Source organism: Dryobates pubescens, chromosome 1, assembly GCF_014839835.1.
Source record: "Dryobates pubescens isolate bDryPub1 chromosome 1, bDryPub1.pri, whole genome shotgun sequence".
Classification (NCBI taxonomy): domain Eukaryota; kingdom Metazoa; phylum Chordata; class Aves; order Piciformes; family Picidae; genus Dryobates; species Dryobates pubescens.
In genome coordinates, this window is record NC_071612.1 from 24384146 (window position 1) to 24409743 (window position 25598).

General features: G+C 43.4%; 1 protein-coding gene across 1 annotated transcript in view; it reads left to right on the forward strand.

The window, feature by feature from the left end:
- Window positions 1-25598, forward strand: part of LOC104305247 (alcohol dehydrogenase 1) — a 387682-nt gene that overhangs the window by 104922 nt on the left and 257162 nt on the right. The window contains exons 2-4 of the mRNA XM_054173041.1: window positions 7868-7956; window positions 14086-14157; window positions 16127-16159. Coding sequence (XP_054029016.1) covers window positions 7868-7956; window positions 14086-14157; window positions 16127-16159 — 194 coding nt within the window. The remainder of the gene's footprint in view (window positions 1-7867; window positions 7957-14085; window positions 14158-16126; window positions 16160-25598) is intronic.

Sequence of the window (25598 nt, forward strand, 5' to 3'; positions counted from 1 at the left end):
TAATCTCAGAGTAAAATTTAACATTTAAAATTCAAGTCTGAAGTAACCACACTAAGAACCCAAAGTGGAAAATATTTGCTTTGAAGGATTCATTCAAGGCTTTTACAATGAGAATGAAGGAGGATTTGAAATTCTCAGATCCTTGTGTTAAAGCAGAGTCAAAAATGAGGTAGAGGGGTCTTTCACACTCACCTGTACTGCAGAGTAGGCTTGCATATTGAAGAGGTACAATGATGAAGTTTCTAGAAGGAGCTGAGAGTGAAATAATGCTTCTCTTCCTTGCAGTCTCAGAGAAAGTCTTGGGCATTTAAGCATATTTTGCATCATTTTCAGTAGTTTCCTTCCATGCCTTGACCTTTAAATGTACTATCCTGGCTATCCAGCTCTTCTCAGTTCCCAAGGTTCTATGGATCCCCTGACTCACGTGGCTTCATCTCACTTTTTCTTCACTCATTTTTTGAAGCTTGCCTGTTCCAAGTATTGCACTTAATAGACAAGAGGGGAAGGGAAAGGCCAAGTTAATAGTGTGCAGTGGTAGAACAGGGAGCTTTGGGTGCTGGTTTGTTGGTTCTTTGCTTTTGGGGGTTTTGTTGTGCTGTTTTGTTGTGTTGTGTTGTGTTTTTTTTCCCCTGAGAAAAGGGTTGAGTAACCAAACTGGTAATCAGAGTTTCTGAATAAAGTGTATGATGAGGCATTCCTCGAGATGCATATGTTTTGTGTGCAGCATGTTGCACTTGACTAAAACATATTTTAAAGGTATTTTAGTTCCAGTGTTTGAAATTCATATGAAGAGGCACTGAAAACTGTTTACAGCTCAGCTGCATCTTTGATTTATATCAGAAAGGAAGTATAAGGTTACTCTTGGGCACCTCCATGTTTTATTCAGTAAGCACTCTCTTGCCTATTGCCACACTGAGGTTTGAGCAGAGAGTTAGGATTTATCAGCTGTGCTGGAACAGCTTAAATTCTTTCTTGTCATTCCTTGACCTTCAGTTCCATGGGCTCAGGCAGTCCCCCATGCCATCATCTTGGAGTCACCTTAGGCTGCAAATCTTGTGACACAGCCAGCCTTGATCTTCTACTGACTATGAGTGCAGAAAAAAAGACACTTCATTTTTTCATACAGTAATTTTGGGGGTTATCTTATTGTGTACACAATGAAATTATTAACTCCAGGCTTAATTACAATCCCTAAACCTTGTTATGGTATCACATTCTGTGATAGTTGTGGCTGAAGCTTGCTTTTTTATTTTGTGTTTTTTTTTAATGAAGGTTAAAGTTAGAGGGCAGTAACTATGCTTCTCTCTTCTGCTCATGTTGCTGTTGTTGCAAAACTGTGTAGTTATCCTGGGCTCCCAAGTCAACGTTCTAGGCTGCCTTCTGACACAGGGGTGAGGCTGTTTCTGATGCCAGGATGTGCTTTAAAGATGGCTCAGCTGTGCCAGTAGTGACAGCTACACAGGAATGGTTTGTCATCTGACAAGCAGTCAGCAGAAGGTGTAGTACTTTCTGTGCTTAGGTCTCTTCTACAACGGTTGAAGTGTTTGTCTGAGGGATGGTCCAAGATCGAAGACAATGCTTATGCAGATGTGTATTGGAACTAGATGATCCTTGAGATCCCTTCAGCCCTAACAATTCTATGTGTGTCATCTGTCCCATTTCCAGCTACACAAGCAAGTGGAACGCAGCTGGCATACAATTACAGTTTGGATGCTTCATCTACTGAGGGATCGTCTTTCTCCTCTACAGTCCCTCTACAAACCCCCACTTCTGCTCCTGGAACCTCAGGTATGTCTTGAAAACATACACTGTATTTTCCTATGCAAACAGTTAAGAAGATGCAAATCATTTTGAATCTCCTCTTCATTTCTTGTGCCTTGTTCTGGAATGAGGATCACCTCTTTGTTCATGCGGAGACTGTGTGTCCATGTCATCTAGCTATGAAGTTATGAGTGATGGGTGAACTTCAAAACATTCATCTGAGGTACTTAGTGTCATTACAGGAAGATATAAATTGCAAAAGATAATAGCAATCCTTAAATATGCTGTATGTGGTCATTGTGTAGCATTGACTGTCAGAGGAGACATCAAGATAAATTCTCTGGCTGCAAACCAAAGGAGACAAAGGAGAAAATGGCTATGATTTTAACAGTTGTTAATACCTCTGAAGGGCAACTTAAAGCATATTACCATATGACATTGTGCAAAGCACAACACAATCATGTGTAAGGTCAAATAAGATATTAGTCCTTAGCATCTCCAGTCTAGTCTTATTGTTTTTCTGGGTGTGTTTTGTTGCGTTTATCCACTGAGAAACACTGTGGTGAATGTAGATGCCAGGCCACACAAATGGTCATACATTATGCTTCTAGCTGGCTGAAGAACCACTTATTCAGGTTTTGCTAGGGTCTCCTCTGCCTTCACTCAATGCTTATTTTCAGTTACAGGTATGTAAATCCAGTAAGGACACTGACATTCCTTGCATATCCCGGTTGTTATTATTAATGTCTCGCATTCCCCATGGGATACAATACTCTTTTTACAACCTCTAGAGAGGTTAGAGGAGATAAGGATGCACATAAGCATGCTGTGGGAGATAAGCATGCAATGTAACTGTGATTTTTCCTCATAGAGGATAGGACAGGATATAAAAGTGGAGTAATGTTGTGTACTCAGTATGCACTGAAATGCTTAGAAGCACATGAAAAGATATTATAGTACCAAGCCTGACAATAATAAGCATTTTAATTAAATCAGGATTCTTACATTTTTAATCCAAGGGCACTGATTTAGAGATGATTCTTTGCAATTCTTTCAATAGGTCTGTGTCCCATAACACCTGTATTGTGAGCTGTAGCTTCATGATTATCCTGTTAGGTTTTGTGGCTTTTGGCAGACATGTGTATGGCATGGAAACCAGGGTATTGGTACACTACAACAAGGCAGTCAATTGCAAGCTTTTAATTAGAAGTTCTCTCACACAGGTAAAATGAAATTGTAATACCTATTTAGCTGTGGAGCACACGTATTGAATTACCTATTGACATTGTCTTCATGATTTCCTTTTACCTTTAAAATTTGCCCAGAAAGTTTTACAACCTTCTTTGGATCTGTTTGTGAAAGTCATCATCTTACTCAGCTCATTTTGCTGTGAAACCACTAAATCTCCAAGATGCCAGGAGTATAACCACCTGTCTGAGACAGGAAAGTCCCAGCTATCCATGGGGAGTCAGTCTAGGTGCTTGGCATAGCTAGTACTCTGCGTTCCTGTGAAGCTGCCATTCCAAGTCACTTCCTTCCTCACCAGGATTTCCATGTTGGCACCTTTCTTGCCTCCTCACAGCACCAGATCCTTGTTTCCTTCCTGCAGCTTAAATATGCAAGGAATCCCACTACTCACTCTGATGAATTAGGTAGCTTATCCCCAATGGGGGAGCACCTTTAGACCACCTTTGTTCCCTTGTTCTCACTGTACACTTCAGATTTTAAGGAAAAAAAAACGGTTTGGTTGTCTCCAAAGAGATTTCTTCTGTGTAAAATCACTCAGGGTCAAGGGAAGCCATATGCTGCACTCTAATAACTTTAAAAGTAATGTAAATGTGAAGCCTCTCTATGACTACCTAACAGGACATTTTGGAGAGGCTGGTGCTGGTCTCTTCTCACAGGTAATTGGTGATAGAACAAGAGGGAATGGCCTCAAGCTACAACTGGGTTGGATTAGACTGGACATTAGGAAAAACTTTTCCCCATCAAGAGTGGTCAGGCATTGGAACGTGCTGCCCAGGGAGGTGGTGGAGTCCCCAAGCCTGGATGTGTTTAAAGGTGGTTTGGATGTGGTGCTTGGGGTTCTGGTTTATGGGTGAACCTTGTAGAGTAGGGTTCTGGGTTGGACTTGGTGATCCTGAGGGTCATTTCCAACCTGAATGTTTCTGTGGTTCTGTGCTGAGACTAGAAGAGATGTTGACTTTCTTGCTGACATTAGATTACTTCTTCCCAGCTCTTTGAATTTCACACTCAAGGCTAGATACCTTTTGTTCATTGAAGCAGAAGCTGGTGTGGACAATGGGGCTGGCATTTGAAGAGCTTGCAAGCTGAAGCCACCCAAGCCACAGCTTCTGCTTGGGAGCTCAGGGGAAGATGAATCCATGTGAAATTGATCCAAACCAGAATGTTCCTCTTTGATATACTCAACCAAAATAGTTCTGCTGACTAACCCAAATGCAAGAAAATATGTTTAGTTTTGAGACCATTTTCTCCTTTCTCTCTCTTTTTTTTTTCCTAATGCCATTTTGGTGAAAATTTCTTTTCTTGCTGCAGAAAATGAGGAGAAAAAAAAAGGGCATATTTGGAAGAGAAACTTCCAATCAGCCATATCAAAAGATCGGGGTGTGGGAGGATGCCACAGAGAGCTGGAGAGTGACTGAAATGAGTGGGGGGAGCCTAGGAAATAACTCAGGGAAACATCAGAGAACAACATTGCTGTGTTATAACCACCAGCCACAGAGGAGAGGCTGTGTAGTGCTCACCCAGGCTACAGAAAGCAACAGGGACCATTTTTAGCACAGAGAGCAATGTGCATGCGTGCCACTGACACACACACACTTCTTTAAGTGTAACTCTGGCTGTCATGTATAGTATACCTCCTGCTCATTCTCCACCTCCACAGAGGATTGCTTACTAATATTTAATTTTCTCCTTTTGTTTAATTAATGAAAAATTAAAGATTTAATGGCTAAATGCATCTGAGAAATTGCAAGGATTTTAATTCTGTGGCTTAAAGAACAAAGGAAAAAACCCATGAAGCACTATGAGCTTAAGTTCAACCAGCAGGGTGCTAAGATCAAATGATCTATTATAATAGTCAGATGAATCAACCTGCTGCATCTATTGATATCTTTATTGCACTCCTCCAATTATAAATCCTACTCACTTGATTCATGGGGAGCATCTCCCTACGAAAACTTCTTATGAGTAAGACAAGAAGGGTTTGACTCTTTTTGTACACAAACTGTGCAGGAATTCCAGATAGTGATATTGGGTAAAAATTACTCACCATAGCTTCAGCTTCTTCTTAGAGAAAGTAAAACCGAAGTGCCTGGGGGATGGAAAAGGTAGAGGAGACTCAGTTAACACAGGGGGCTCAGGGGAGACCTTGTTGCTCAGTCTCAAGCTGCGCCAGGGGAAGTTTAGGCTCAAGGCGAGATGAAAGTTCTTCACAGAAAGAGTAATTGGCCATTGGAATGTGCTGCCGAGGGAGGTGGTGGAGTCACTATCCCTGGAGGTGCTCAAAAAAGGATTGGATCATGGAATCATAGAATCAACAAGGTTGGAAAAGACCTCAAAGATCATCAAGTCCAACCTGTCACCACAGACCTCATGACTACTAGACCATGGCACCAAGTGCCACATCCAATCTCCTCTTGAACACCTCCAGGGACGGTGACTCCACCACCTCCCTGGGCAGCACATTCCAATGGCGAACAACTCTCTCTGTGAAGAACTTTCTCCACATCTTGAGCCTAAACTTCCCCTGGTACAGCTTGAGACTGTGTCCTCTCGTTCTGATGCTGGTTGCCTGGGAGAAGAGACCAACTCCCTCCTGGCTACAACCTCCCTTCAGGTAGTTGTAGACAGCAGTAAGGTCTCCCCTGAGCCTCTTCTTCTCCAGGCTAAACAACCCCAGCTCCCTCAGCCTCTCCTCACAGGGCTTGTGCTTGAGGCCCCTCACCAGCCTCCTTGCCCTTCTCTGGACACCTTCAAGATGTGGCTCTTGAAGCCATGATTAAGTTGTCATGAGGTGTTAGGTATTAGGCTGGACTTGATGATCTGTGAGGTCTTTTCCATCCTGGTTGATTGTGTGAGTCTATGAATTACAGATCTGTAGCTCAGTCCGGGCAAGGAAGATTTTGAAGAAGTTCTTAATTTTGCTTTGATTTATCTTGTGGCATCCCCTCTGAGTAATCAGCTAAATTTATTTGTTTGTTTTGCCAATGAACACAGTTTCATGTGGCTGTCCTCCAAAAGCAGAAGCAGCACACCACAGGGTGTCCAGGCTGCTTAGGTAGCGGTTGTTGCAGAGAGTGGGGAGAGGTTAGCTCTGGGTCTCTCTCTCCATCTGTCAAGCTTCTAAGCAGCACTGAACTGACTCAGGCAGGTATTTTCAAATCACGCCACCGTCACGTGCCAATTTTTTTTCATCCTTGTCCTCCTCACTGCCCAACAAGGGCTCAGCACAGCCAGTGTTGCCCTCCTCACTTTCCATGATGAATCTGGAAATCTTCCCAGATCCTTTACGCGGAGCATCTGCCCCCTACCTCGCAGGAGCCCCAAAGGATGTGGTGAGCTCTGAACAGGCAGCTAGAACAACAGCAGTCACTATGTTAGTCACTGCAATGCTGCCTTTTCTCCTTCTGCAGAACAGCACAATGTGACCTCACCTAAAAGGGCACTGGATGGCTACTTAGAAAATGCAAACTGAAAGCACCTGCTGAAGCACTTCAATAAGCACAGTCTTGTTTGTGTGGCAGGTTTGAGCAATCTCTGAGGGATAAATCACAGGTGAGCTGGTACTTTGCTTGCAAGGTGGAGAGAGAGAAGGGCATGAGATTATTTTTTTTTCCTGTTTATTTTTTCATGTTCTAGCAGAATCTGGGTGAGACATCCTTGGGAAAGATGCTTGAAGTTTAATTGTGTGTAGATGTATGCAGGGTTCTTTTAAATAACAAAAGCTCAGGAGGTTCCTACAGTCCTTAAAATAAAGGGCAGGGGGCTGCTGTCATGTTTCCTACCTAGGACCATTTCTGATGTCTGGATTTATTAAAGCAGTGAGGTCTGGCCAGGTTTTCATTTATGCCTGGGGTTACTGAACCATAGGTTGCTGTGGTGGGTTGAAATTCCCCACCCCCACCCCCAACATTAAAGGCATAGCCTAAAACTACCGCAGCTGCCCAGCCCTTCCTGTTTGCAGAACCTAGCATCACTTGCATACATCTTGGATGTCAGTCTCAGGCTTGACATGCTTTTCCTGTTTATTTATGTGCTCTAATTCAAGCCAAGAAGGTTCACTTTGCAAGAGTGAATTTAAGGTAAAAGGTATTATTGTGTTATAATTGTGGGAAGGTTTCTTAGGGAAGCTCAGCTCTCTTCAGGCTTTGCTTGAGAGACAAAGTTTGAAGCTTTATGGAGCAATGACCTACTTTTGAAACTTGACAAGGTCTTCTGCCTTTCTCCAAGAATATGCACACACAGGGCTCTACACTTTGCTTGTTCAACCATCACTGTGTGATCACACAGCATTTCCTCCATGGGATTCTATTCTTCATAGGCTGAAGGAAAGGCAGTATTTGAATAACAAGCAATCATATCATATTTGGAAGAATCCTTAGCACCAGCTATGTGTCCTACTGTGTTCTGTACTGTGTGCCATTCCAAATCTCCGTTGGCAGGCAAGTTATTAACTTCCCAAAAGCTTGGCTGTTGTTGTTAATGTTGCCCAAACATGCTATAGGCATTGCCTAATGAGTCATCACAGAGATCCTTTCTGAGCAAGGTGACATTGCTTTTTGCAGATGGATTGATGAGATGATAAAAATCTTAGTGGGGGGGGGGGGAGTCTCTTCTGGATCCCAGGAAAGCAGGGTGAGATAACTGTGTATCTTTAGAGTACTTGGCATTACTAATATTCAGTATATTCAAGACAAGCTCTTACTGCTGACTTTAAGTACTTTGCTTTCCAACCTGAACGTTCTTTTCATGCGTGCTTGTGATTAAAATGCAGTTAAAGCTCTGCCATATATCTCATTAGCAAAAGTGGTTATTTGCACCCCAGTGGTTCAAGTGATCCATGTTTTTAATTGGGTGTCTATAGGAGGGAAAACAGCAGCAGCCGTTACGGTTTTCAAAGAGCATATTCCCAACAGTGGCATAATGTGCTTCACTCACGTTACAGCGCTGGCGGTAGGAGCTGTCCTGCAAAGCATCAACCCTCAGCACAGATAATGCAGCAAGGCCATGAGAGTGGATTTGCACTCCCTAGGGAGGAGGAGAAGCAGCGCTGCAACTGCAGGCACTCAAGGGAAAGGTTGAATGCCTGCCTGAAGTCACTGCTGCTATCATTCTGCTCCCTCTGTTGTACACCAGCCTGGCTCAGCTGGGACATGGAGGATGTGCTGGTGGGTCAATTCCTCCTAGAGAGTTCTTAGGACAGGGTGGCAGCAATGAACACTGAAGAGACCCAATAAGTGGAATTTAGTGGTGCCTTCAAGCCTAGAGGAAGGTGACCAAACACTGTGGTTTATACCTCAAAATAACTGACAGCTGAGGATATAGGGCCTGAGGGGATTTTTTTCCCTTGGTAGCACCAGTAATCCAATGTGAGAAGCAGGCAGGCAGAACTGCCAGTCACTCTCAGAACCACAGAATTTCAGGGTCTGGAAGGGACCTGAAAAGATCATCCAGTCCAACCCCCCTGCCAGAGCAGGATCACCTAGACCAGATCACGCAGGAACACATCCAGGAGGGTTTTGAGTATCTCCAGAGAGGGAGACTCCACAAACCCCCCTGGGCAGCCTGTCCCAGGGCTCTGTCACCCTCATAGTGAAATAATTCTTCCTCATGTTTCCATGGAACTTCTATGCCTCAACTTCCACCATTGCCCCTTGTGCTGTCACTGGGCACCACAGAGCAGAGCCTGGCTCCATCCTCTTGGCACTCACCCTTTACATCTTTATAAACATGGATGAGGCCACTCATCTTGGGCAAGAAGTAGTCTGTCTTGTACAGATAAATGTTTTGCTGCCAGTTCATGCAGGTGGATCTTCTGAAAGACATGGACAAGTTAGGTGCCTGGCTCCCTTTCACTTTAGAGTGATCACAGAAGAGATTTAATGTAACAAAAAAAAGAATCACTATGGGAGCAATGGCTGTCTGTGGATAGCTTCCAAATGTGAAGTACTCGCAGCCACCTTAATTTCCAAGACAGCTACAGTCTAGACACACAAGCAGCAGCATACTAACCAAAAGCTAACAAAAAAAAAATGGTGTTCTGCACCAAAAACTTGTGAAGTGCATAGGAAGTTGCCAGTACTGGGCCAGTAAACAGTGTGCACAGTACTCTGCAAGGTCCATTTCTTCCTCATTAACAATGTCTCTTACTCCTGCTGCTCAGCAATATGCTAGCCAAAAGCACCAAGATAATTAATGAAGATTCATTTCTAAAGGGTTTTGTGACACTTGAAGACATAGCTCAGTTAGGCATTTGAGTTTCTGCTGTCAAAACACTTCTTTGTCACTCAAATTTCAGCTATTCACTTCCAGGCACTTATTTGGTTTTGGCAGGAGGAATTTTTTTTAGGAATGCATCAATTCAGGTTTTTCTCTTCTTGAGCAGGATAACAACCTAGCATAGGCTGGGCTTTGGATTCTGCTCCCACCTGTAAGGGATGTCAGCAGACTTTCACAGCTCAGACTCTCTGGGCTTGGGAACAGTGTCAGTTTGGGGGCAGCACTTCTCATGGTGTTACTGAGCACACTGCCAGAGTCTGCCACTCTGTGTGACGTGAAGATTCTGGACAGAGTCTAACAGATCTAAACCAGGTACTAACAAACTTGTTCCTTTTGTTTCATTGTAGGTCTTCACGTGAGTTCCACAACACAATCAACAGGTAAGAGTGACAGCAGTTTGCTCTGTGCATACTGAAAGGTCTGGCATGGGGTGGGAGAGGGGCAGCCTGAGGAAAGGAAATATTCAGGCAACAAGGAGGCTCTGGGGGAAGAATGAAGATGAAGCAGAGGACTGATGCTCAGCTTGTGGCAGTGAGTAACTGCTGTGATTTCAGCTGAATGCTGTGTTGGACTAGCAGGTACTGAAAAGAAAATAGGGTGGAAGCGCACACACACACACAACCAACCACAAAACAAAAACAATCAAGCCAGTACTGTGTGATGCAATGGGAAACTGATATAAATAGAGTGTTTACCAAGGAGCTTGTTCTTGTCACTGGCTCTCATTCCTCGTCCTGTGCTTAGAAGCAGCAGGTCCCACAGTAAGGCAAGAGTTTCCTGTGCTAGTGAGCCTGTATTGTCTCATTTTCCTTTCTCTGGGCTTACCAGGAAACAGGCTCTTCTGTACTGGTCCCTGCAGTTCTTGCTGCTGCTGCCAGCAAAAGCTTGTCCCTCCTGTTACCATCATGGATGTACTACTCCAATTAATTGTTATTCTGATCCCAGATTGTTCTATAGCTGGAAAATGCATTCCAGATAAATTTTCCAGACATAGAGAAAGTAGACTAGGCTGGCTTATGAGAAACTTTAATGAATGAAGTGGGTAACTAATCCATTTTATTCATTCAGTAGTGCTTCTTTTTAGCTGATGTATTTCATACTGATGGTCTCAAGCAGTTAAAGTGCTAACCTATGGGCTTTTCTTTCCTACATTACTCACATCTTCGTCATTTAATGGAGAACTAGGAAATTAACCAATGTGCACTTGCAGCCCAGAAAGCAAATCGCATCCTGGGCTGCATCAAGAGAAGCACAGCCAGCAGGTCAAGGGACGTGATTCTCTCCCTCTACTTTGCTCTGATGAAACCCCACCTGGAATACTGCATCCAGTTCTGGAGCCCCTATTACAAGAAGGATCTGGAGATGCTGGAATGTGTCCAGAGGAGAGCCATGAGGATGATTAGAGGGCTGAAGCGCCTCTCCTGTGAGGACAGACTGAGAGAGCTGAGGTTCAGTCTGGAGGAGAGAAGGCTCCAAGGAGACCTTATTGTGGCCTTCCAGTATCTGAAGAGAGTCTACAAGAAGGCTGGGGAGGGATTTTTTAGGGTGTCAGGTAGTGATAGAACTAGGGGGAATGGAACAAAACTAGAAGTGGGTAGATTCAGATTGGATGTTAGGAAGAAGTTCTTTACCATGAGGGTGGTGAGACACTGGAACAGGTTGCCCAGGGAGCTGGTAGAAGCTCCATCCCTGGAGGGTTTTTAAGGCCAGGCTGGATGTGGCATTGAGCAACATGAGCTAGTGTGAGGTGCCCTTGTCTGTGGTGGGGGGGTTGGAACTGGATGATCCTTGAGGTCCTTTCCAACCTTAACAATTCTATGATTTGAATCCTCAGTTTTTCTCCCCAGGAGATACTGCATGAGTGCAGGGATACACATTTGTGGTTTTCAGTGTAATTTGCTTCTTGACATTTTCAGCCAGCATCCAGGATAATTCATTGCTGTGATAATTGCCTGTTTGCCCTGTATTTTGTGTAGTATATCAGGTAAAGTAGAGAAAAGGGCAGTAGTATTTCCCTGGGAAATCTAAAGCAATCACATGGAATTACAAAGTCATAAGAATTATTTCAGTCACTTGATGATAGCTCACAGTTTCCATCCTTACATTATCACCCCTCAGCAGACAGTTACCATGGGAGAGAGAACTTCTGCTTTAAAGCAACATAGTGATTTTTTTCAGAGATAAGGGTCACAGGCAATGATTGTTTCCCACACTATAGCATCAGATTGTCTCAGCTGTGCCTATATTGTTTAGACATCACACAAGCACAAAGTAAGTGATCATTTTTTCCCCATGAGATTTAGTTCCAGGCCAGACAAATGAAAGGCAGGGGAGGGGGGGAGACAAAAAGACAAAACCAAACAACAAAAGAAGAAAGGAAACAGAGAAGCTAACCAATCTGTTCAGAATTCACAAAGCTACACAGGGGCAGAACAAAAATAAAAACACAGCTCTCACAAATCTTTCCCTTTGCACTACCACTCAATCCACATAAATTTTTTAAGCAGGACCATGTGTGCCCCAGTTACCTGGAAAATCCAGCATACTGGCATATCCAGCAAACCTGCAGAGACACCAGCCCCTGGCTGTTTCCTGCTCTGCTCATTTTATACCACGAGACAATATCTGAGCAGTTGTGAGTGTGTTGTGAGAATGGGAGCATGGGCAAGAGTCAAGAGAATTCCAGTGAAGGTGAGACACATTGATGCTCACATTCCTAAGAGCAAAGCTACTGAGGAACAACAACACAACCATCAGACAGATCTAGCTGCAAGAGTTTCTCAAGTAGACACAGACTCTGATCTTGATCTTGACTGGAAACACCGAGGTGAGATGTTCTTAGCTCGGTGGGCTCACGATTCATCAGGACATCAAGGCAGAGATGCAACATACCAGTGGGCTCGTGACAGATCCATAGACATTTGCATGGATGCTATCACACAAGTCATCCATGACTGTGACACTTGTGCTGCTATTAAGTAGGCAAGGCGAATTAAGCCCGTGTGGTATGGTGACAGATGGTCCAAGTACAAGTGTGGTGAAGCTTGGCAGATTGACTACATCACTCTACCACGTTCTCGTTCTGGTAAGCAATACGTGCTTACTATGGTAGAGGCAAACACCGGATGGCTGGAAACTTATGCAGTTCCACATGCAACTGCACGCAACACCATTCTCGGTCTGGAGAGACAGATCCTGTGGAGACACAGAACTCCAGAGAGGACTGAGTCAAACAATGGAACTCATTTCAAAAACAATCTTGTGAAGAACTGGGCCAATGAGCATGGTATCGAGTGGATATTCCACATCCCCTACTATGCACCAACTGCAGGGAAGATTGAACACTACAATGGTTTGCTAAAGATCACTCTCAAAGCCATGGGGATTGGATCCCTGAAAAACTGGGAGAAGCATCTAGCACAAGCAACCTGACTGGTAAATAGTAGAGGTTCAGTGAATTGAGCTGGACCAGCACACTCAGATCTGCTACAAAAGGTAGAAGGTGATAGAGTTCGTGTTGTTAGAGAAAAGAATCTATTAGGCAAAACTGTTTGGGTATTTTCTCCTTCAGGAGAGGCCAAACCTGTCTGAGGGGTGGTTTCTGCTGAAGGTCCTGGTCACACTTACTGGGTAATGCAAGAGAATGGTGACATTTAGTGTATTCCACAAAGAAATCTAACTTTAGCTGAGAGAGTTTAAATTGAGAGCGTTGTACAGATACAACATTGCGCCCAAAGGAAGAATCCATGAGGAATCTATGGTGTACGAACCCTGAGAGCCATGAGTCAACTAAAAGTCCCCATTCCTTTTCTTCACTTCATCTGTGAAGAAACAAACTTTTTTCTGGTTTTCCTGGGTTTTGAGCTTTCGAATCATTTGGTCTGGCAAAGTTAGTGTTGGGGAAAGGAATCTCAACCCACCACAAGAGGTTCTCCTCCCCCTCTACTCTTCCCTGGTGATGCCACATATAGAATATTGTGTGCAGTTCTCAACCCCTCAGTTCAAGAAGGACCTCAGGGAACTGCTTGAAAGAGTCCAGTGCAGAGCCACAAACATGATTAAGGAAGTGGAACATCTTCCTTATAAGGAGAGACTGAGGGAGCTGGGGCTCTTTAACTTGGAGAATAGGAGACTAAGGGATGTCCTCATTCGTGTTTATAAAGATGTAAATGGTGAGTGCTCGGAGGATGGAGTCAGGCTCTGCTCAGTGATGCTCAATGACAGGACAAGAGCCAATGTGTGGAAGTTGAGGCATAGGAAGTTCCATGGAAACATGAGGAAACGTTTTTGCACTGTGAGGGTGATGGAACAGGCTGCTCAGGGGGGTTGTGGAGTCTCCCTCTCTGGAGATACTCAAGACCTGCCTGGATGTGTTCCTGTATGATCAGGTCTAGGTGGATGATCTTTTGAGGTCATCTAGTGGATGATCTTTTGAGGTCCTTTCCAGCCCCTAACATTCTGTGCTTCTGTGCTTATTTTGCCTATCAAGGGTTCCTTTGTAATTGTGAACAGTAACTTAGCCTCCTAGAATTGAAAAGTTTGGTAGCTCATGACCACTAAGTGGACAAGCAGATGATTCTAGGGAAGACTCCGCTCATGCAAAGTCTCTGTTTCTTCTAGGCCACACTAGATAAGTTTTTCCCCTGCTCTTGCCAAATTTGCCAAGTATTGTTGAGAAGAACTATAGCTGTGGAGCACCAAATGACTCCAGAACAGAGACAGAAAAGTTGTTTTTGGGGGAAGAGTTGTTTGGGAACTTCTGGGTTTGACACATTAACCTGAAAGGCAATATTTCTTTTGCAGATCGAGATGTTGGCATTCCTGGAAGCAGTTCTGGAAACAAAAATGTGGCAGGCAATGATAGCCACTATTCCAGTGAGTGTTCCTACTTTATTTTCCAGCTTTTGAGCTTTCAGTTGATCAGTTTGGCTTCTGATAGGAGGTCAGAGTAGCAGAGAAATGAAATGGGCAGTTGTATTTCTAGCGTGACCAGACATAGACCCTGTTACAAACCCAGTTTAACTGTCTGTTATACAACTCCTCTCCAAGACAAACAGAGCTTAACAAGTTGACACCACTCTTACTGAAGAGCAGCACAATTCTTCCCAAAGTGCTAAAACTAAAAATCATTCAAAAACAAATTAAAACATTTAAAAAACCCTAACAAAACCAAACCAAACCAACAACAAGAAAGTGAACAGAGTCCTAGCCTGTGAGAGAAGATGCAAGGAAACATGTGAAAATGTTATTCATGTAATGTGTACTCATAGCAGTATAAGAATATACTGTTATGAATGCATTATGTGAATATATTGTTCATATTATCATGGGAGAGAAGGACTAGGAGGCAGACTCCTGCAGACTCTTAAAGCATTAAAGACTGAGAGCCCTGGGGCTGTTTAGTCTGGAGAAGACTGAGAAGGGATCTGATCAATGCTTATAAATATGAGGGGTGGGTTTCAGGTGGAAGGGGCCAAGCTTTTCTCAGTGGTGGACAATAATGACTAGGAGCAATGAATACAAACTTCAACATAGAATGTTTCACCTCAAGATGAGGAGAAACTTCTTTACAGATTGGGTAACAGAGCACTGGAGCAGGCTGCCCAGAGAGGTTGTGGAATCTCCTGGTCTGGAGACTTTCAAAACTCACCTGGATGCATTCCTATCCAGACTTGAGTGATCCTGCTTTGGCAGGGAGGTTGGACTTGATGATCTCTGGAGATCCCTTCCAACCTCTAATGTGCTGTGGTTCTGTGATATTTTCATGATGAATATTACTTAATCTTTTATTGTAATATCATGCATCTCTCAAGCAAGAGTATTGCTGCAGATCTGCTATTTCCTACCCAAAGTACTAGCTTGGCAAAATATGTTTGATGTTTTTCCACTGTAAACCTGTCTCCGGGTTCTCCCTCCAGCTCCATAGACACACACACACACATCTACATGAATATTAAATATTAGCTGCATCAAGAGCCATCAAAGATGCTGTTTCTACACACCAGGCAGGCAGGATGGCTGGTGCTGAGGAAAGCAGCAGGAACACAGCTGCAGCCTCCCCTCACACAGGGCTTAGGCCAGGAGGCAAGTGAGCCCCTGTTGAATTTGAATGTGGCTGATGGCTGCCAAAACCAAAACAAACCAGAACAAACCAAAAACCCCCCCAAACAACAACCCCCCAAACAAAAACCCCCCAAAAGATAAATGGGGAGAAGATGGGCTTACATATTTCCCTGGGAAAGCTTCTCTTTGTTACATAATACTTTCCTTTTTGCTTCTTGGCTGGGAAACACCTGTCAGGAAATGGCAGATGGTGGGAAATAATAAAAGGAAAGAAATGTCCTCATTTAAAAAGGAGATCTTGCATTTTCTATCCCTGGTTGTAAGTGCTGTGGGGAATGTTACTGAATTATGTAACTCCTTGGTGTCTTTCTGGGTGTACCACATTAAAAGAGAAATAATCGTTTCGGTTGCTGAATTTCAGATGAATCTTATTTTCAAAGGGAAAAAAAAAAAGAGGAAAAAGAAATAGATTGCATGGATTAAAAATTTATGCCTGAAACAGACTGTGTCAGGCATAAAACCTTTCACAAAACCTTTGGGGGCCATCAACACTGGGGGTGAATTGTGAGTATCTTGGTTGAGGTTACGGGCATCCTATGGGGGCAGGTGCTAAAACCTCACTCTCCTATCTAATAATGGGCAAAACCAGCTCCACAGGGCAGCATGTGTGTCAGAGAAGAGCTAAGATGTGGGAGGAAGCAGCAGGTTACCTCATGCCAGAGAAACTGGTAATGTTTGGCAAAGTGGAGCTGTAGGTACCTCCTGCTTTTGTGCATGCCAGTTCCTGTGCACAGAGCCAGGGGCAGCAGGCAAAATTATGTTCTCCTTCTTTTGCAGGCATTATCTTGCCAGTTGTCATCACCTTGATAGTCATTACCCTCTCTGTCTTCTCTCTGGTGGCTTTGTACAGAATGTGCCAGAAGAAAACTCCAGGTATTTGGGTTACTTTCTGTGATGGGGGCAGGGGAAGATCAGTATGCTTTTTGTTATTAAAACACCTCTGCAGTCTTTTTAGCTTGCCTTAACCATAGATGTTGCACCAGCCTGATAGGAAAGCTTCTTGTATTTCAAAGTATTTTGCCTAAAGTAGGAAAGTAACATCCCCATTTTTCAAAATCAGGAAGGAAGAACAGAGAGAGCTAAAACACCTCTGATTTTTTGGAGACTGTATAACACAGCAAAGATTTTTTGTTCATGCTTTTGCAGCTACAAAACAAACAGCTGTGCTAACACCATCAATCGGGGGGGGGGGGAAGAGTGAAAACCAGGTTTGGAGATATTGTTAAACAAAATGACTGTATTTATTTTACTCCTATTCAAACACAGGCAAAAAACCATCACTGCTTTCTTATAGGAAATATGTGATATATACATACATGCATGCAAAGACACACATAAACATTGTAGATGTGTAATTTTTTCCAGATAGATGGGAACTGTGGTGGGTTGAAATTACACCACCCACCCCACCCTCAAGCTAATTTGGAGGACTACCCCCAAAATAATCTGTCAGAGCAGCTCAATTTGGGATGGAAGCAAATGAAAGCTCTATTTACAAGCAAACTAAAATCTAGAAATACAAAATGCAATGAATAGGTGCAAAACAGACAATAGATGTACTATATATATATTCACAAACAACACAGAAACTGCTCAGACCCCCCTGGACAGATGCAGGGGGACTGTTCACCTCCTCCCCTCCTCCCCTCCTCCTTCTCTCCTTCCTGTTACCTCACACAGTAGTCAAAACAGAGATCTCCTGGCAAGGCCACAGAAGAGAGAGAGAAGTTGCAAGTCGAAGCAACAGAAGAAGAAAAGAAAGAAAGAACTGTTTATGCCTCTTCTCTATATCCCCATCAGCAAGCCAATGAATTATACAGAACTTAGCGTTATTTTTTCTTTTACACCCAATGGCAATTCCATTCCACCCTCAGTCTAGGGACTAGGCTAAGGTTCCCCTGTCAAATGGTAACAGGAGCAAAATCCCTGAGCAAACAGTATTTTCAGAAAGTCATTTTGACAGGGTGGCTATGGCCAGTATCTGTTTCACTGCTGCCCATGAAATACTTAAGTTAATGGGGCATAATTCCATGAAATTCCATTTGCCAAACTGTTTCAAACAGTTGCCCAAGTGGGCCACAGGCAAGTGTAATTCTCCCTTAAGTGAAAGCTCAGATCGGGATCCAGGCTGTGGGTTTTCTCTCTCTTTGAGCTGGCATAGGTTAGAACTGTGCAGAGCTTCAACTGTGAAGTCACTGGGCCTTGGACATATAAAATCACCACAGGGTTTTGAAGCTGTAGACCAAGGCGAACAGTGTGTTGCAACCAATTTAGCCAATGGTGTGGAAAAACCAGACCCAGGCCAACAGAGGAAGGTGTGATCATTGCTTAAGGAATTAACATTCAGAGTCAAGAGAAGAAGATAAGAGGTGAAGAACCTTGCCTCACCAGCCTCCCCCATGCAGACACAGCACCAGCAAATTCACTTGGAATTAAGAGTAGATATCTGTGGTACTTCCCGTGGGATTTGCCAAGGCCTATCCAGTGAACTTCCCCTGCGGACAGAGAGCCCTGTGCCCAGTGCCATGGAGCTAGAGCTGGCTCCATGTCTCCAATGTAACCTCCTGGTCGCATCCATGTACCCACACTTGCACATAAGAACAAAATACATTTGGTATATGATTCGTTTGGGGCAGAAACCTATTCCTCATCAGCTAAGACAATAGGCTCTGCTCTCTGATGTCGTGCCAGGTTAAAGTCCCTGGAGCATGCAGCCTGACAGCTTGTTCCCTCACTCTCCTCACCCCTGTGCCTTTTAGCTCGGTTGTTATGTACTCAAGAACTGTTGCACACTCCTTGCCTCTCTGCCAGCTACCCAGGGAACAAGAAACTGCAGGGGAAAACGTGCTTCTGTTGTGCTCTTATGCAAGTCACATATCATTCTCAATTCCAGCAATTTCAGCTCACTTTCATAGATGTCATGAGGAGCTTTTGAGAAGAGGAGCCAGAAAAAGGAACAATTACCATTCAAGCTAGTTATTTGTGTTAATGTACTTAATGCAATGCTGCAAAATCACAACGAAGCCTTCTGCTAGCAACTGCAATAGCTCTGTCTAAATGTTTACTTCAGTGAGTTCCAGCAGTCAAAATGATATTAACTTTGTTTCTTCTTCCAGAGAGACAAGAGAACGGCACTGAACAGTAGGTGGAACCCTGTTTTTTCCTCGCTTTGAGATCTGTCACGGGGCACTTGCCAATGCAGCAGATTGTGCATGAGATGTCTTTGATCTTTCTCTGTTTAAACAAAATAAGTGGCTGGCACCCCAAAGAGAAATACCCTGTTGAGAAGTGATGCCCTTGCAACCATTGTACACCACCCCTACCCAGCATAAGCAGCCCTTCCAGCACGGACAGAAACGCAACAGCTCACAACTGGTTCGCAGGGAATCCTTTTGAAACAAGCCAACAGCTCATGCTGTGCCATGGGGCCCTATTGGCCCAGTCTTTTCTCTTTTTCTTTTAACCAATTTTTTTGCCTCTCTGATTTTCTTTTTCTTTCAGCTCCCACTTCTTTTGTTTGTTTTCTTTTTGTTTGGTTGGTTTTGGTTTTTATTCTAGGTTATTTTTCACACTCTCTTCCTCATATGCCCTAATGTTTCATCTTCCCCTGTCCCATGTTCTCTCCACTAGTCCATTTGCAGAGGTTCAGCTAAAACAGTATTGCATAAGGAGTTTGAGGAGAGCTATTAGAAGATATGCACTAGATGCCACTGAGTGTGGCTGCTGCCCCTATGGTTTTTATGACCAAAAGCAACATTTAGACTGCTGATTTACTTGCTAGCCCTGACTCCCTGGACGTGTGAAGTGATCCTTCTTGCAATTCAACGTGGCTAAAAGCCTTGTGTTGACAGAGAAGAAAGATTACTCCTTCTGTTCCTCTAGATGTAGTTCTGTGGAGCACTAGATCAAACCTGGAGTCATGCCACTTGATTTATGACATACTTTAATAGAAAGGGGATTTCAGAGATATTGGTATGTGGTGATTTCCACCCTAAGACTTACACATCAGCTCATGCAAAGCCCATTTCAAGCCTGCCACTGCAGGCTGGCTTAGGTGATGCCTACTCCAGTTTTGTTTGGCTGCCCAATGTGCATGCTGACTGCTTAAATGTTTTCTGACTTCAACAGGACCCAGTCAGATAAAGAAGGGGTCAAACTTCTTTCTGTGAAGACAACTTCTCCTGAGACTGGTGAGTGTTTTCCCTGTGTGTACATCTGCCTCCCTCTCTGAGCCCAGAGAAGAGCAGCTTTAGGGTGTCATTTCCAATAGCAATACCATCTTGAGGTCCTGTCAGGTCAAAGTCACTGCAAACAGTTCCTCTACAGTGCAAATCCCAGACTGGGAGCCTGTAGAGCTGCAGTGCAGCTGCTTTGTGTGTGGTAGGGCTTGTTTATGGAAAATCAGTTTTTAATATCATTGATGGTAAGTGATCTACACCTAGGTGTATTCAGGAGTAACTGTGACCATGATATTTATCAGCTTGATCTGGCTACCCAGGAAGGTTTGGGGACTGGTAATATTCCAGGGACCAAAAGGTTTGTGAGTCAGTTCTGTATGTAAGCAGGGCTCTGCTGGAGTTGGTGTTGGCAGTGTCGTCAGCCCTATAACCCAGCCACCCTTTGCATTCAAAATCCTGCTCTCATTGCAGATTCTTCCATCCTGTGCTTGGCTGATCCAGTTTCTTACAAAATATGTGGTAATAAAACCTAAAGGAACAAAGGAAGCAAAATCACATCAATATAAGCAAAAAGATGAATGCAGTTCTAGATAGTACAAGAAACAGAATAGCACAAAACACGACTGAGGCAGGAAGAAGGTTCTGAATGTTCTGATTGCCAGCTATTTGTTTCCTTAGTCATGTAGGTCCCACCTTTGCTCTCATCTAATATGCAGAACTCCTCCAAGCAAAATAGCCTGTAACTTTATGCATTTTTAGGTAACAAAACAAAACAAATAAGGCTTTTGGCTATCTCTTTCCCCTAATGACATTTCAGAGGCTGCCTGATAGCTGCTCTTCCCTTTCCTCCAAATCCTCAGAAAGTCCTCTGAATGCAGAACTTGATCTGGCCAACCTCTGCTTCCTGGAGAGGCACAATTTGCACTCTCCAACCTTCTCTGCAACTCCCAGAAGCTTTTGTGCAATCCAAAAGACTCACAGGGGTAGCTCTGGCAAACAAACCAGAGTCATGCCAGGTCCCTGAAGCCTTGCCACATGAAGCATAGTAGGAGACTAGAAAGGCAGGAGAAGGGCCAACTCCATCGCAGGATGAATCATTCTGCCCCATTGCTGCTGAGCAAGTGCAGGCTAAAGTTTGGCCTCTAAATGACTGTGCTGTGGCACTGAGGTGACTGCACTTCAGAGCTTTGTGATATGGGAATTTTTATGGGGTTTTTAGCATATCATAGAATCATAGAATGGCAGGGGCATCCTCAACTAGATCAGGCTGCCCAGTGCCCTGTCGAGTCTCACTTTGAATATCTCCAGGGATGGGGCCCTACCCACCTCCCTGGCCAAACTGTTCCAACGTTCCACCACCTCATAGCAAAAACCTTGTTCCTAACATCCCACCTAAGTCTGCTGTTCTCTAGTTTGACGCCATTGCCCCTAGTCCTATCACCACAGGCCTTTGTAAACAGTCTCTCTCCATCCTTTTTGTAGGCCCCCTTCAGGTACTGGAAGGCTGCAATTAGATCTCCCCAGAGCCCTTAACAGGTCCATGTCTTTCCTATATTGAGGGCTCCAGACCTGGATGCATACTCCAGGTGAGGTCTCACCAGAGCAAAGTGGCAGAATCACCTCTCTGGATCTGCTGGCAATGCATCTTTTGATGCAGCCTAGGATGTGATTTGCCTTCTGGGCTGCAAGCTCACACTGCCTGCTCATGTCCAGCTTCTCATCCATCAGCACCCCCAAGTCCTTTTTCACAGGGCTGCTTTCTATGACATCATCCCCCAGCCTGCATTGATAGCGAGGATTGTTCTGGCCTAGGTGCAAAACCCTGCACTTGCTCTTCTTGAACCTCATGAAGTTCACCTGGGCCCACCTATCTAGCTTGTGCATATGTCTTTGGGAATGGACTTTAAGCTTTATCTTAAGGGCTATGGAGTTGTGCATATGTTTTCATTTAAAATCATGGCATTTTTGGAAGTTGAATGAAGCCAGACACTGGATTTTATACTTCTGGGGTTTTTTGGATTGATTCTACACTCATACTGATTTCAACAACTAAAGTCACCTCTTTGGCAGCAGAATTATTTGTACTTTTACAGCAGGGAGATGAGAAGAGACTCAGGCTCACTGCTGTATTTCTCAAGATGAGGTCTGGTGCCTGTCAGTCAGCTACTGGTTGACCAAGTATCCAAGTTTCTTCCGTCCAGAGAATGCCTGATGCTCTTTTTTACTGAAGTATGATGTATTCATGCTATAATTGTAAGACATGAGTCATGATCACTTAGAAGGCAAGATTCTTGCCCTCTTCTCATTAATACAATTCATATTTAAACTAGCTACCATTCTCTCTTGAGTTCTTTACATGCTTCAAAACAAAACCTGCTTTCACAGAAATGGGAGTCCTGTTTACCCCTAGAATTTGAGAGACATTTGTTAAAGGAAGGGCCTGTTTTCTTACAGATATGTTTCACTCATACAGGTAGTTTTTTAATATGTTAGGATGCCTGCCCACTTAAATAACATCTACTGGCTTCATGAAACGCTCAGGCATAGGGACAAATGCTTCTTACAGCACAGATTGAAACTTGAGCAATGTCTGACTCATGGTCCTTCTTACAGCTACTGAAAAAGGTTGCACTTTGTAAAGCTTCTTTATGTGTGTTCTTCTTTTTCCTTTTCAGACACATAAATTCCAGCTCAATTAAAAGGTGAATTCATTGTCCAGCTGGTCAGGAAGTGTGTTGTAGCTGCCTCTGCTTGTATATACTAACAAAACTACGAAAGCTTTTGAATAGAAGTAGAAAGTTCTTAAGAGCAGCCTTACCTTTAGAGATTGACCCGTAGTATCCTTTCACTATCAATGGGCTGCTCAGCTGCCTGTGGTAAGGCTTATACACAAAGTTCTGCTTTTATGTCTATTCAAATGAGGTTTTATTGTAAGTACAAACCAGATTTCTTTTTCTTTTTTTTATTCCAAACCAAAGATTTTGTTGTTATATAATCATGTTAAAACTGTGTTTAAAAACCAGATAAGGATATGACCTACAAACTGCTGAAGGAGGCAACCTAGAAAAACCCTGTCTGTGTTGCCTATGATGTATCTTGATCAAAGGTTTTGGTGAGCTTAATCTTGCCATATTTTATCTGCCTAAAAAGCTAAGCTGGCTGCACGTAGTTGAAAGAGATGTATGTGTCCAGAGAGCTATTTATCATATCTGCCTTGGACGTGTGTCTTGAACTGGAATGAGCTGACCTGTGGAGGGCCATTGACTTCTGAAGGATCCTATTTTAGGATTCCTAAAATGAGGTTCTGACTATAAATTGAAAAAAAAAAAAGCCAGACTCCTTTTTCAGACGCACAGGGGAATTAAATCTAATCAAGAGTATTCTTTCAATTACCGACAATTAATGTGAAAGAATACAGAAAAAGAACAGTGTTCAGTTGAGCCTGGTTTTAATACAGCAGTGTCACCAGGAGCACTAAGTAAACTGAGCTTTAATATTCTCATTTTATTTTTTAAACTCTTCTCAGAAAGATTAGCTGTTGATGGCCATGAGCTCTAAGGCACAAATGATTGACAATTCATGTGATGTAAAAAACCAGGCAGACAGAGCTAAACACCTTGAACTTTCCATGCATGTTTGCCAGTGAACTGCAACACCTGATGCAAGATAACTGCCTGTACTTGCATCTTAGGGGAACACTCAGCTTGGGTAAAAATGCTCAGGATACTGAATCATCTCCAGAGTTTGACACTAATGTGCATATACAGGACTTACTGCAGCCATTCCATGGTGACTACATAGCCAAATACAGGGTGGCTCTTCAAAGGGGGAATCAATGGTCTTGTGACAGCACAGAGCTCTAGAAAATCTACCTGCAGAAGTATTTCTTGTTTGGTATTCTGTATAGCCCACAGAAATGCAAGGTTGCCTTGTCAGTGGGGGATTAGTTTCCCAAGAACATAAGATGGAAGGGTTTAGTTGACTATGAGATCGATATTATCATCCATGATCTTAATGACAAAGTATTGCTTGTCCTGAAAAGCCACCTAACTCTTTCTGCAAGGTTTCTTGTTTATTTCACTGAAAACTAGCAAAGGTATTGATGACCTTTATTGATGACATGAAAAATGCTGAGGGATGGAAATTCCTCAGTAACAGAAAGGCAGAGGAATAGAAATTGAGGTAAGATCGGCATGTATCAGCATACAGATGAATGACGCTCAATAGAAATATCAATGCCTGAGTAAAGGCTTGACAGTTTTATGACCCTTGCCCAGAGTACCCATCCTAGAGCAGGTAAAATGTATGAAGGGCCTTTACAGTATCAGCCCACCAGTTCAATATTCAATATAAGATCTCATAGGAGTGTGCAGGTAACATAATGTTTCAGAGCTGTTAGGTATAATCCTGGCACCTAAGCATAAGATGATTCATTAGGGCATGTTTTCTAACAACTGTGTGCTCTTTTGAGATGATAGGGTAGGATGTGACTTACTCAGCTTGTAGGGGTGTTGTCTGTTCTGCATTGAATTTGCTGGTAGGATATTAAAAGTCAATGCTGATGTGGCTCAAATTTTGAGCAACAAAAGCTCAAATGGAAGGTGGCTGGAGAAAGGCCCACAGTACAGGTCTGCATTAGGACTTCACAAGACAGCCACTGTGGGCAAAAATGAAAATTCCCCTGTTGCTAGTAAACAAAGCTTGGAAAAAAAATGTACCAGACAAATGGATGTTTGAGGAATCATAGAATCAATAAGGTTGGAAAAGACCTCAAAGGTCATCAAGTCCAACCTCTCACCCAAGACCTCATGACTACTAAACCATGGCACCAAGTGCCACGTCCAATCCTTCTTTGAACACCTCCAGGGACGGTGACTCCACCACCTCCCTGGGCAGCACATTCCAATGGCTAACAACTCTCTCTGTGAAGAACTTTCTCCTCACCTCCAGCCTAAACTTCCCCTGGCACAGCTTGAGACTGTGTTTTCTTGTTCTGGTGCTGGTTGCCTGGGAGATACCAACCAGTGACACATGAAATATTGTACTCACACTGGAGAAAAAAAAAGGGATCAGAAAATATCTAGAGGTGCTCTCAGATGGCAATGCAATATCAAATCATGTGAACAGAGGATGTGGAGCAACCATCATTCCTCATATGCTTCACATCTCTACCAAAGCTGCTGCTGGTTAACAGTAATAACAACCTTGGAGCTATTTTCTGCTGCTTCACTTGGGTGTAGATTTTAATAACATTTCTCAGATGCATCCCTTGCACAAGATGAGTTAACTACCTTGAAGATTTGTGGGATCTCATGGCATGGATTAATTGGACCCCATAACTTCAGTCACTTTTAAGATGATCCTAATTATATGCCTACATCATTCCTCTGAACTCCCTGAATTTCCAGACCTGCCTTTGTAAAGGCTGTAAGAATTCCTATCCTTCAACACCAGAGGCTGGTGGCTGTACTGTACATAGTGACCAAGCACCAGAATCATCCCAGAGCAAAGGAAAACAAAAAACCTGTTCTAATTCAGCACAAGATCTTGCCTCAGTCACTGGAATGGATATCAAGTTCAGCACCTGCTGAGACAGCCCACTGTGCACCTGCAAAATCCTGGGGTCTTTTGAAATAGTGTGTCTGAGTGACAATATCTTCCATCACTGCTTTCCATCAATCTCCAAAAGCTGAAGCTGTTTAAACCTGCATCACACATCAAGCTGTAGATGTGGCTGTGGTACAGTGGAACAAACCTGGAGCTGGGGCAGAGGATGATTCATCTTCAATTTCTACTATGATAAACGCATCTGAGCATGGACCTTGGCATTCAGAGGTAAGAAAGTTTGGGGTGTTTCTTCACATTAGGGGCCTAACCCAGGGAATTTACCCCTGCCAGGTGGCATGTTTATATAACAAGTCATGGGGGTTACTCAACATGCCTTAGTGGTTTAAATCTCTCTCATTTTGTCTAGGATTTAGGTGGATGCTTCTAGGAGCAGATGAAGAAGCCAGG